This window comes from Balaenoptera musculus, chromosome 9 (genome assembly GCF_009873245.2).
Source record: "Balaenoptera musculus isolate JJ_BM4_2016_0621 chromosome 9, mBalMus1.pri.v3, whole genome shotgun sequence".
Classification (NCBI taxonomy): domain Eukaryota; kingdom Metazoa; phylum Chordata; class Mammalia; order Artiodactyla; family Balaenopteridae; genus Balaenoptera; species Balaenoptera musculus.
This window is the reverse complement of record NC_045793.1, coordinates 28,979,691-28,993,448: the sequence shown is the minus strand read 5'-3', so window position 1 is coordinate 28,993,448 and position 13,758 is coordinate 28,979,691. Positions and strand designations below refer to the sequence as shown.

The 13,758-nt window shown below is 36.5% G+C and overlaps 1 protein-coding gene across 24 annotated transcripts in view; it reads right to left on the bottom strand.

Moving 5' to 3' along the window:
- CADPS2 (calcium dependent secretion activator 2) overlaps window positions 1–13,758 on the bottom strand; it is a 539,668-nt gene that overhangs the window by 236,375 nt on the left and 289,535 nt on the right. For all 24 annotated transcript variants that reach the window (XM_036862873.1, XM_036862885.1, XM_036862874.1 and 21 more), the window contains exon 8: window positions 6,529–6,668. In XM_036862873.1, coding sequence (XP_036718768.1) covers window positions 6,529–6,668 — 140 coding nt within the window. The remainder of the gene's footprint in view (window positions 1–6,528; window positions 6,669–13,758) is intronic.

Below are 13,758 nucleotides of genomic sequence, written 5' to 3'. Positions count from 1 at the left end.
ACGTCTCCCTAACAATCAGATTTCTGGTAAAACAAATTTAACTGGTTTTAGTGAAAAGGAAACCTATTTCCTTTTTTTTTTTTTTTTCAGTTCAATAAACTGCATTCTTTCATCATAAAAGAAGTATAACGACATCACAGAAAATTTGGAAAACAGAAACAATTTCACCCATAGTTGTATTCTATTTAGTATGTCTAGTATATATCCTTTCTGAATTTTCATATGCGTTTGTTTAACACCATCAGAGTATAAACAATTCTATATTGTGTATTTTTCAAATTAATCTTATACAACAGAAACCTGATGTTTCTAGTCAGTTATGATACTTCCTTTCCTTGCCTTGAGAGGATTCAAATAAACCCCCAAATCTGCCATATCCCTCCATGTTGCCCTTGCTTTTACCACTTCTATTCTTCCTGAACTCTTACACCCTCTCTCTGATGACATACTATGGAATGAGTAAAATATGCACCTGGCGAGGTCAGGGAGGAAATGATTCACTGAGTTATAATTTTCCAGGGGTCTAAGGAGCCATTCAAATTTTCTAGCCCACTGTCTCCTGCAGTAATTGATGAAACTGAGGCCAAAACAGATGCAGTGACTTAGCCAAAGTCAGTGACAGAACTGGGGCCAAATTACAAGCGTCTTGGCTCTTAAACTAGTGCTTACTCTTCAAACTATTATAGTACTGCCCTCCATCTATGCCAGAATTCAGCTACAAGTATCAGAGACAGGAACTAAAAATAAATATCTTCAAATAATGTCCAAATTTTTCTTGACCTTCTACAATGCTCAGGCCTTTAACCAGCCCAAGATTTTTGCTTTATTAACACAGTCAGTGTTACTATTTCCAAACTTCTGGATATGCACAAATGAATAAAAAGTACCACTGTGTCAAGTGTATAGTACAAAAATTTTACGGCAAGGCATTGATTAAGAAGAGGAAACCATTCCATTATAATTATGTGCATTAACTGTTCATAAAATTTTATAGTATTCCTAAATAGTTTTCACGATACTTTTTTTGAAAAGTGCTCCAAATTAATTAAGATAACCAAAGAATATGGTCTGTGGTTTCTGAAAGAAAATAAAGAAAAAAGGAACTCATCTGCTACCCTTAATTATCTGACCTAAAGTACCTTTGTTTAAGACGCCCAAATGTGATACTGAAGGGTGTCTAAAAGCAAGAGAATAGTTACTTGATGCATAAAAAGTAGAAGAAAATAACATATGTTAAGATGTTAGCCTCCTAGAGAAAAATCCTGTGTTGAACAGAAAGCCACAGTTTGAGCTTAAAGTTACAGACAAACTAATCTGTCACAGGAGAAATCAGAGAAGTTTTGCAAAGGAGTATAACAAGTTAAAACATTTAGTTTAATAATTACTAAAGCTATGTTTGAAAATGTTTCTAACATTATAATATAATTTATTAATCACTAGTTAATTAAAATGAAAACCATAACTCTTAATGATTTATATTAGTATATATAAAATGACATGAGTATTAAGGTATTTGGAAAATTTTTATCATTCTACAATAACTAAATCAATGTTTATAAAGTACCACAGACAGACTTCTCTCCTGAAAACTGTATTCAGAAAAAGAATAAATCATTTATTAAGAAACTAGCAAACACGTTGTCAGAAGTTTTGGCAAGGCTACAAGGAGTGGGATTTCTATGAAACTGGGGTAAGCCAGAATGAGGTAATAAATTGGGAATGCAGAGATGTCAAAACATGGTTATTTTAGATAAGGACATGCAGAAAAGTCATGCTAAAAGGTCGATTTAAAATGAGGAATCAATTTTCCTTGGGAAAAAAAACAGACTTGTTTTTTTTTTTTTTGGCAGGTCCAGACCCTCTAAGTAAGTGCCACTTTGACAAAAATAAGATTTTCCTCCTTTTGGTCTTCAGACTGTCCCCTAAACTACTTGAAGATAATAAACCCTAAGTCATAAACAAAATAATGCAACTTTATTAGAGTGCAGTCATTTCACTTTAGGAGCAAATGCCACACTTGAACATGAAGAGAATGACTAAAAGGTTCCGTAGGCATCACACAGCAGACCCTGAATGCCTGGCCGGTCCTCTCTACAGGGAAGCGCACGAAACTAATAATGCAGCCAGCTTGGGGCTTATCCTGTTCTTCCTGCTGGAAGCTCACATGCTGTCTTGCCCCTGCAGCAAGCAACGGGCCCAGGGCCTTTTCTACCTTTATGATGTAAATGAAGGAGTTTTATATATGATACTCTCAAAGTATTTCAAAACATCTATTCATTCAATAAATGTTCAAACTGCCAAGCATGACTTTACACACAGAGAATTATGAGATTTATATGGTAGTGATTTGGCTAAAATTTTATCTTACTGATTTTAACTGTGAAATAATTCTTCTATAGTTATATACTCATGAAGTTTTCTTTTTCTTTCTTTCTTTTAACTATAAAAGTAATCAGCTTCATGCAGACTAGGTAGATCCCGGTCATAACGCTTCTACATATTTGTGACAATTGAATTTTCTTCTTTCTCCTTTTCAGTTGTAGATTTGTCATAATAGTCATTTGCTTTTTTAGCCCCATTTTATTTTGCCTTTCTTTTGGCTGAGAAAATAACATTTGAATTAGGAAAACATGATTTAATAAAAACGATGATAGTAGTTCTGAGATTTAAGTTAATACTGCCTCTCAGCCACTAGGCTATGCTAAAGGATAGTCCATTTGTTCACGAACACTTCTGTCTTCCAGTCACCCAGAAAAGAAGGAAAATAAATTCTAAAGCTGAATGTGAATTATTTAACCACTCAAAACCTAGCTGGAAATTCATTTAACAGATTTATATAAGAGTTTATGTAATTAGTTTATATGACATACCCCCAAAGAACAAATGAACCCAAATTTTTACTAGCTAGATGCCACACAGTAATGTTTAGTTTGGCTTTGAATGAATGAGTCGTCATTATGCTTATGTTATCCAAATTAAATATCTATTTTCATTTGCATGTAGTCAGTCCTATTAAAAATCTATAACGTATAGTCATGGACTGATTAATTACCAGAAGCATGAGCTTTAGATTGGTTATATTTTTCCTTCTGGTTCAAAAAAAGGTCATTTTAAAATGCAACAATTGAGGTTCAAACGCCATTTACTTCATTTATTTTAGGTATTTTTTTTACATTAAATTATACCCTATCCCCTATAAATCGCTCTAAACCTTTAAGGTTCTTCAACTTAGGAATGCATGTTACTGTCATTACTTTTTCCTTAAAACTCTAAGGAGCACACTATTACCAATTTTGTCTTTATTTATATTAATATCTATCCTTGTTTACACATGGTGGGAGGTACTAGGGGTTTAAACAGGTCTAAGAAACCTACTGTGTAATCAGGAACACACAAAAATACAGATAACATTAATAAAAATATTTACTTAGAGATAATATAGGGGCCATATACACATAATAAATGAATAAAGGAGAATACATGTTAAAATAGTTCACATAAGAGAGATATACTTGTTGCCCACATTATTAAAACAGAGAATAGGTTTTTTTATGACTAAAGTCCCGAAGGATTTCTAGCTCTGAAAAGAGCTCTGAGGACAAAAATCCATAACCCTCTAATTTATTGTTTAATCCATTTGACAACTCTATCCATAAAAGGAGTTTGCCATATTTTAAAGGTAAATTAATTTTTTAACTGTCTCTTTTTCAATTATTCATTATTCATCGGTTAATCATTCATTATAGGATGAATTATTAACAAAATATAATCCAGCCTGAAAGCAAAATGCTATTAATCTACTAATTCCATTATATCACTGCTTTGGCATATGACAGAGCACTTGGAAGAAAAAGGTTAGTTGACCTTCTCTTCTTAAACGTAATTAAGTTCAGTAAAATCCATCTATGAAGCACCACAGAAAATGATGTATAAGGTTAGGATAGTCATGTGTGTGTCAAGTCATGTTTTCCCATATACATCTAAACACAGGGGTGATATTCAAAATATTTAAAACTGTTACCACACAGGCACTGAGAAACCTAGACAGGTGCTTGTGGTCTCTGCCCAAAGTGATAAATTGCTATTATAGCAATGTTGAAATTCTGGTTGATCATTATTATTACACTCAGTAATGGTCTTACATAGCTTTTTTTGAATAACTATTAGGAAATATGATATTCTTAATTATGCTCCATAACACACCAACCAGCAGAACAACATCACAGGTATTTTCAACTCTAGAATTTCTTCCTTTTACATACCATAAACTGCAGTTACCCAAATGTCTGGCAATGCCTGCTAGTATCTTCGTAAAGGCAGGTCACGATAGCTCTTGAGCTTTACAGATTAAATTCAGAGACTATGATATATTCTCTTTAGTCATCTCTTTCACCCATAGTCTTGGGCAGAAGTCAACTCCAGAACCATTCTGGGGGTCCTAATTTAGTCAAAGGTCTCTGAGGTGTGATACAAACCAATTCTCCTTCGTTGCAAAGGAGTGATTAAAAAAAGCAAAAAAAAAAAAAAAAAATCAAGTCTTAGAAAGCAGCTGGATTGTACCACTTGCCCTGGAGCATTTTAGAGCAAGAAAATGCCAAGGATTAGAGCAGAGCTTTCTTTCCACGGGAGCTGAAGGCTTCAGAACTTGCTATGTGCCCAACTCCATATTCAATCCCGGTTCTTGGGTCAATCTGAAGGCTCTAAGGGTATTCATCACAGCGCTGCCCACGTGCAAATCAGGGGCCATCTGGGCGTTACAGTGCATAGGTTCCCATTTCCTGCTGTGCAATTCATCAAGAGACTGAGTTCAAAAGAGTGGGGAAATAACTACAATGTTTGGAACATAACGTGTTCCTTTTTACCTCCCTCTAGTTTCTACTAGTCTCTAAGCACTTTAGAGCAGTAGCCCTCTCTCTAGTCTTAAAGCACTCTCCAGCTATACCAAAATCGTCATGGTTGGCTAACAGCCCTTCCAGATCTCCTGCCTATGTGTACGCCGTGCCATGTGGCTGGTGGCTGGACTGCCCTTCCTCCCCACTGCCCACCTGCTGGATTCATCCCTCAAGCTTCATCTCAAAAGTCAGTTGTCTTGTGAGACTTTCTTTGACTCCAGCTAGAATCAGGTGTTATTTCCACCCGTTCCCATTCCTCTCTTGTAGCGCTTATCACTCTGTATTATCATTATTTGTATACAAGCCTGAATCCCCGGCTAGCCAGTTCCTTCAGGCCTGGGATGGTATCTCACTGAGGCTTGCTCTGGTTGGCACAGAGGAAGTGCTCAATCCATGTCTGCTGCATAAATCAACAGTGAGCAGGTAGATGGAGGGGGGAAGAAAGAACTCTAAGTATTAAATCCCGGGAACTCGATCTGCATCATGAGTCACAGTTAGACGCTGCATTACTACATTAAAGATGCCATACTGTGGGATACCTACATTATTGTTCCCTTTCTAAGAGCCCACCCGCTGAGGTCTTCTTCCCCCGAGTGAGGCTAGTTCTGACACTGCATACACACTGCCCACCCAAACCAAGGAAGCAATATCGTCCTCAGAGTCACATCCCAGCTGTAGGAGATACATCTGGGCTGCCTCCTGTTCAGAGCCTAACTTTGTTTTCCCTAACAGTCATCTAAAGAATCCTTATCTTGTGGACTTACCGGTTAACTCTGCCACAGTGCTAGTGACTCAGCTCCAAAGCCAGCAGAGACGCCCCTCTGTACAGGAATGTGCACAGACTGTTAGATTTGCTGCTAAACTTGGGATGAGACACTTTAGCAACTGCTTCTCTACTTAGTAAGAAAAGTCTTCACATTCTTTCCTAGTGGCTAACATCCCTATGCTAGAATTTGGCTGTAGCAAGTCCTAAAGTATTAATCTGAGAAAGACCTGGGTTTTAAAAAACTCACTGAATTGGATTCAAGAGTTCAGACCTGTTTCCTCATCAGCTACAAGGGAGAAAGAATCTTGGAGATGGAAGTTGACTCCGACCCACAGCAATTCCCAGGGGCCAGTCCCTGAAATTCTGGTTATCCACCAACATCAGTTTCCTCCGGTATTGATCTAGTTTCTCACTCACATATTGGAATGAACACTCACGCCCCTCCCGTCAAAACTTGTACAGCCTCCTGGGTTATATCTGAACCACCATTAAACTTTAATGTAGTCTATGTAGGTTTAACTATTTCTGGGGATCTGAATTCTAGGCTTGTTTCAACTATTACTGTATTTTAAAATATATCTTACACGTTATCTCCATACATCACTGTTCTTTATCAATATAAGTGATGTGCAATACCAACACAATCAAGTACCAATAGTGTGTTAGCATGCAATCAGTTATATTAACTAAATACCCATGTATTCAGCTATAAAGATGTCTACAGATTTAAAAAATTAAGTTAACCTATTAATGTAATTTGGCAGGAAAAACTCCATGTGAATGTCTGATATATTGGCTCTCAGTAAAATGACAAAAGTGATACAATGAAATCCAATAATTCAGGAGAAAAACATCTTCAAGTACACTCACCCACTATGTTTCATATGTGGTGGTTTATCCATTCGCACTGCCAATTTGATTTTTAAGTCAGAGTCCTGGCTATTTTTTGGAACGATCATTCGGTGCAACTCAGCTGACTTGGAGCTATTAGAAGTTGGGTATAATATCACCTGTAAGGGACAAAAATAACACATTTAGGTGCATAATACAGAATGTCTAAGGAGTAGAACTGAAATCTTTTCTATACATTTTCCTGTTTGAAAAGGTGGTGTCATGCCCAAATGTGTCTAATAAACCATTTCACTCCCACCACAGCAGATGGGTTTTCAATACAGACTGGTTTATTTATTTATTTTTTGACAAATATGTGTTTTCATATTATCACATAACGAGTTTTCTTCCTGTGTCACTTCATAATGAATTAATAGCACGGTGGCTACAGTTGAATTGACAGTTGAAAAATACTTAATAGACACCTATAATTTCAAGATCACTCTAAACTCCTCAGAGCAAAGAAGTTCAGAAAGAAATATTCTTTGAAATTACAAATAGCATGCTCAAAAAGCAAAACCAATTATTTGAAGCAGCAAAATTATACCTCATGTTTTAATATTTTCATTGCAAAGCAGTGTTAAAGGAAATCAACTCAATTAGAGATGGAAAAGACTGATCGTCGCACATTTTCTGCTCTAGATCAGTATCAGAGAAGGATTTTTTTCCTGACTACATGTTTCCAAAACTATAAAGATGATATTATGATGACTGAAATAAAGTAATTATTTTTAATAAAACTGCTAAATTATCAAGTCGTTATTTCACAATCCCACATTCCACAGAGCCAACCCAGGAAAGAAAAGCTTACTCTTCAGATGTTACGTACCATGTAGATTAAAAAAAAAAAAGTATTTTCCCCTTTTAGTCAGTCATGACAGTACTTAGACACAGCCTATATTCAAGCCTTAATGAATATTTTTAAATGGGAGCACTATATTCTGAAGGATAAAATGAAGATATGAAATGCAGTACATCATATTTTAAGCCATTTCTTATTTTAAAGCAACGTGAAAAGTAAAAAAGCTTTAAGTTTCTAAGAAAATGAAAGAACTATAAACATGCTCAGGTATGATTAAACGTTTTCAAAGCACATCATGGCAACTGAATTTGACATGCTCTGTCAAAAAAAAAAAATCTTCATTTCCATGTATAAGTGAAAATATGCACGAAGAAATCTTCAGGCAAGGCTCTTTCTCTCTCTAGGAAAAACAACATAGTCATAGGCTCAACTTCCAAGTTGTTAAATGTATCTACTATTTAGAGACTTTTCTCAAACCTATCCATAGCCAGTTTCAGTCCAGCATATCTACACACTTAAGCATATAAAGGCTCAGCCAAGAGCAGATTAAACGGCATTTGTGATATTTTCAAAAATTATGATCAGATTCTAGAAAGTTCTTTTTGACTGCGGAAATAGCCAATGGAATATTTTACAGATTCTTTCTTAAACAACAGTAAAGGAAAATAAGTTAGTAATTTCTGGCTCAAACCAGCAGACAAAGGTATATCATTTTCAACTCAGAAGGTGATTCCACAAGAAGAGTCAAAGACTAAGACAGAGCTATACATCCTCTGTAGCTCTTACTGCTATTTCCCAGCAAGTCTGAAAAGCTTTTTCTATTTCTCCCTACCCCATCCTTTTTTAAAAAATTTGGTACGAACCACCTACAGACTTTATTCCTTTTTAATTCTTCTTTCTATGTTTATATGAAAATTGGTATTGTTCCAAACTCTAAATGTCATATACAGTAAGAGAATATTTAAATTAAAACTTTCGACAATTTCTCATTCTCTAAATGCCAATAATGGGTTACTGAAAAAGGTCCCAAAATAACTAATTGCAGTTTATCCCCAATTAAGGATCATCTCAGTACTGAACACCATCATTTCTGCCACATTTTAATTTTCTGATGGGTACCTCTAACTGAAGTCGGTGGAAGGATTTACTGCTTATCTCTGTTCAATTAAACATTTGAGTGCTTACTATGTGGGGACACAGAAAGATGAAAGAATATGGATGACTCCATAAGGAGCTGATAGTTTCTTCTTATCAAAGCTAAAAACTCAGATAATATCTGGTAATATCACTTCTTTCTCTTGCCCTTCTATCCCTAGGGTGTGCAGCAGTTTTCCAATATTGTTAGTCTCTGGGTTTATTCACCATCGTTTGTTTGGCTTCTCTGTTCTATCACACATGTAGCTAACTCCCCGTGTTAAATTTCCTCCATTTGAATGACCTGGAATTTTCTGTTTTTCTGGACAGACTCTAATAAAGGCGTAAACACTACCATATGTAACAAATGAAGGCCCAGAGATATGAAATCTATTACTTCTAAAAATGGTACTGGTGAAGAAACTCTGTTAAATTGTTACCAGGTTCCCAAATTGTACAAGCAGAAAGTGATCACACCCCTTTCCATGATTCAGCCATGGATGGTAACAGACAAGGAAGAAGCACCCAAATGTGTAGAGCCCAAAGGGCCAGGGAGAATAAAGGACAAAACAATTCTTTTCAGATGCATAATAAGGGTCTACTCAAGAGACCCTGAACACTGTCAGGCAGGGTGCCTTCACAGTGCCTGCCATGACAGCATCTCACTGTTCTCACCGGACACGTATTGCTCTGTATTTCCTACTTCACCTTTTTTCGAATGGGAAGTTTAATTGTAGCTTTCCTGCCCCCTGCTCCACTGCTATATATTGGACTTGTGCTTGAGCAGGGTGGGGAGGGGAGATGGAACAGCAGGCAGTTAACATGAACCCTAGTTCATTGGGCACCAGGATGCAAAGAGCCACAGCTGGACCTGATTGAGATGCTGGACTTTGAACTGGAAGTAAGGACAGGATGAAGCTTTGGGTTGTTTCCCTTGAAGTAAATGCATTCTATGGGTAGTTGGAAGGGTAACAGAATTGTTGTTACCTTGGCTATAGGGATGAGCTATGGCAGATCATCTAACTGTTCACCAGGATTCATGCTTTCCCTAGTATAGAACTGGTGCCAAGAAGCAGCTAGCCAGCCATATTTTCTAGCTCCCCTGGCATCTAAGTAGGGGCATATGAAAGTTGTAGCTAATGGAATATGAAGAAAAGTGGTAAATCGTTTTGGGGAATGATGATTAAGATACAGAAGTGAAGAAGGTATGTCTTCTTCACTCATCTGCTAGTCAAATGGAGAGGACTCCAATGATCTAGAAAATGAGAGAGCCATAAGAGGGAAGAAACCAGAGCCCTGAATCATCACGCGGAGGAAATCTACCCATCTATCAGGAACACCCATAATAAACTGTTATACAGGCACTATCATTTTAAATTACTGAAATGTTGTCATTTGTTACAGCATTTAGTAGTATACCAACTAGTACATGAACACAGAGTTTTGCTGCATAAGACTTGCACAGGTAGTAAGTGCCTGAAGAATTTTCTTTCACGATAAGCAGATAAACAGTTCTACTTCAACAGGATTTAGTTCACGTTCAGAGAGGGATGTCTGATGTTGATGGTACAATAATTAGAATACTTAAGAGACATAATTTACTAAGGATTCTTCTTGTATTTTAGGTTCACACATAAGTTAAATCATAGCTCTGTACAAAATAGTTAGCTTCTTACAGAATTTAGCAAAGTAGCTTGTTCTTTGCTATTCATTTCTTAACTTTTCTACACGTATTTCTGCTTCTTCTAGTCTTTTAGTTTATTTTGGTCACCAACACTTTAAATGCCTTGTCATTTAGCATAACACAACACATTTTATGATTTATCTTAAATATAAAGCCAATGTATCTTCTTCATAATAAAATGTCAACATTACTTTCCATCTTTGCTAAAGTGTAATGGAAAACACAAAATGTTTTTTTCAGGCTTTGTTTAAAATTCTGTCAGATTTAATACAGAGGAAGAAAAAACTTAAAATGAAGTGTAAAAATACATATGTACATAATATCTAGAGTAATATGGGGTTCAGAAGGATCGTTCTCTTAAAATATACTTGTACAAACTGACACCCCTACATTATTTTTCTTCTATTAAGATACATTAATTAAAGCCAAGCCATGTGCATCTGTACATATACTACATTATTTGAACTTTGTGGCCTATGAATTCACGACTTTCTAAATTTCTAAACCGTTTCAAAACTAAAAACCTAAAAACTGTGAGGAACAATCTAGAAGAACTGAGAGGGAGCTAGGTAGGCTCTGGGGCGAGATAAAGAATTCACTGCCTTGTCCCATAAATCTCTCTTAGTCCAGAGGAAGAAAAAAAAAAGACCACATGACTGCAGCAATTGCACTATGGTCTTTGAGTAAAATAATAGAGCTACATTTTTGGTATGAATCTAGCTCAAACATAGGTGCAATCAATAATTCTTAAAGGAATCAGGACAGACTTCACAGAGGAATCACTGTTTCATTTTGGAGTCTAAAAGAACACATAAGATTTATAAGATATTGTAAGATACAATATACAAGACACAATAAAAGACACAGGGAAGGGACTGATAAAGACATGAGGCCATTGGAACTGACCCACCCTTAGAAAGTAGGCACACAATCCCGATGGTGACATTCTTACCACTACCTTTGCTTCTCAAGCCCTTCCCCAAGCGTGACTGGTCAGCTCTTTGTTCCCAGGGACCTATCCTCAGTCAGTTTCCACTGCTTGCCACCAAAGCAACTTCAACCAGTACAAATGTTCATGACATTTTCTGCCATGTCAATTCTCTACCTTATCAAAAGGTAAGGGGAGAGCCCTGTGGAACAGTAACTTTTAAGGGTTAAGAAAAGGAAGAGAACTCTATAATCAAGACCAGAGGCCAAGGAGACAGAAGAAAAACCAGAAGGGTGGGATGCACTACATTCAAGGCAGAGAGTGTTTCGGGGAATAGGAAGTGGCCGTCAGTGCCAAATGACACTCAAGAGGTCAAGCACGGTAAGGAAGGAAAGGCTACTGTTTGGTTTAACAACACAGAGGTCACTAGAGATCTCAGCAAGAGAAAGTTTAGGTGAGGCCAGACTATAATGGCTTGAGGGATAAAGTCTATGAGAGGAATGGGGGAAGACATCACTTAATTCTTAAGTGAACAAGATGGGGCGAGATAAGCAAGATCATTTTGGCTGGAACGGGGATTGTGTACAAAGGCGGGGGTGGGGTGGGTAGTGAGGATATGGCCACAAAGACTGAAGAGCGTAAGGAAATGGGAAGGTTGTGCTAATAGGTGAGATCAGAAAGGAAGAATGGGGATAGACTGTAAAAGCATAGGTTTTGCTAAGGAGTTTGTATGTTATCCCATCACGTGTAATCGAAAGATGCTTCTAAACCAGAGAATGACATAATCAAAACGTCATACTCTTGTGTAAAGGATAATCCCTGTCTATCCAGCTCTATACATTCTGGAGAGGAGTCATGTGTAGTCAAGTGTCTTAACATCCAATTAAGAAATGAAATGGCCTTAGAAATACATCTTTAAAACAGAGTAAGAAGGGACTGAAAATGCTTTTAGCTGGCATGTTTCAATTTGTGATTTAAAAAAAATTTTTTTTTTTTTTTTTGGTTAACAATCAGATGTCCTTGAGGCATAGGGTATTTTAAGGAAATGTCCAAGGGATCATCACCCCAGATAACTAGAGCTATCTCTATGAGAAACCTTGACTTTTGGGGTTCAGTTGACATTTTTCTATCTTTCTCTTTCAACTGACAAATTTTACAGTTTAGCAAAGATTCATGACAACTATGCCTTGTGAACCTTTTAAGTACCTTCTTGAGAGCTTAGAACCTTGAGAAAGTATGTACAGTGAAAGGAGCAACTGAATTTACTTCATTTCAATAAATTTTTATTTAGCACATGTTAATAACTAGCATGTATTTTCTCCAATGTCAGAGCCCTGCATTTTCACTGTATGGAGAAGACGAACTGGATGACTTTTCTGAGAGAAATCTACAATGCATCCTTCTTAGTAACATTTTCCAGTGTTTTAATACACCTGAGGTTGCTTAGCCTAAATTATTTCTCCTTTAATGTCATTGCTTCCTGTCCTACTTGGTTGAAACAAAGAACAGCTGCTCACTTTCACCAACACAAGGCTCTCCTGTATACTGAAAGATTAGCATTAAGTCTTCTGTGAACCTTATTGTCTGTAGGCTAAATCCAGTTCCCTTTATTTTCAAAGCTGGAAAGAATCCTAGAATTTACAATACAGAACTGATCAAACTCCCAACCCCTTAAAAATGTGCCGATGGACTGACAGAAAATTACACATTTCCTTCCTTCTGTATAGTACTTTTTTTTGTTTTTTAAAATAAGAAAAGCCTTTAAAAAAATGAGTAAAAGAAGAAAAAGGAAAGTATTATCTGATATCTATATATTTTTTCTTGGCATTAGCTTGTTAAAAAAATAGAGGTAATAAGCTTTGTTATTTGCATGATGGGGGATGGAGAGAGCATGAAAAACAAACATCAAGGTGTGTAAATTCTTCCTAAATCTTTTCTGGCATCACTACTTAATAATGAACCACGGTATGAAGGGGCTCATGGAATGCATTTAGCAGAGTATGCTCCTTGAGGGCAAGGGCTCGTAGTGATGCCTAGAGTAATTCACCTGTGGCTGCTACTGTAATTTAAGCCAGTATCTAATTAAGCCATTCTTCTGTTTTTGAAATTGAGGTATAGTTGATTTACAATATTGTGTTAGGTTCAGATGTACAGCATAGTGATTCAGTATTTTTGCAGATTATGTTCTATTATAGGTTATTATAAGATAATGGCTATAATTCCCTGTGCTATACAGTATATCCTTGTTGCTTATCTATTTTATATATAATAGTTGTATCTTAATCCCATACCCGTAATTTGTCCCTCCCTCCTCCCCTCTCCCCTTTGGCAAACACTGGTTTGTTTTCTACATCTGTAAGCCTGTTTCTGTTTTGCATATACATTAATTTGCATTATTCTTTTAGATTCCACATACAAGTGATATCATATAGTATTTGTCTTTTTCTGTCTGACTTATTTCACTACGCATAATATGGTCTAGGTCCATACATGTTGCTTCACATCCTAAACTAGACACTTACCAAGTGTTTGTTGGATAGATGGGTGGATGCTTAGAGAAATTAGAAATAAAAATGCAAACCGAAAATTGATAACTTCATTGAGGTGAAAAGAGAAAAAGGCTTGCCAACTAAAGTACCGCCAAAACTTGCTAACAGAAAA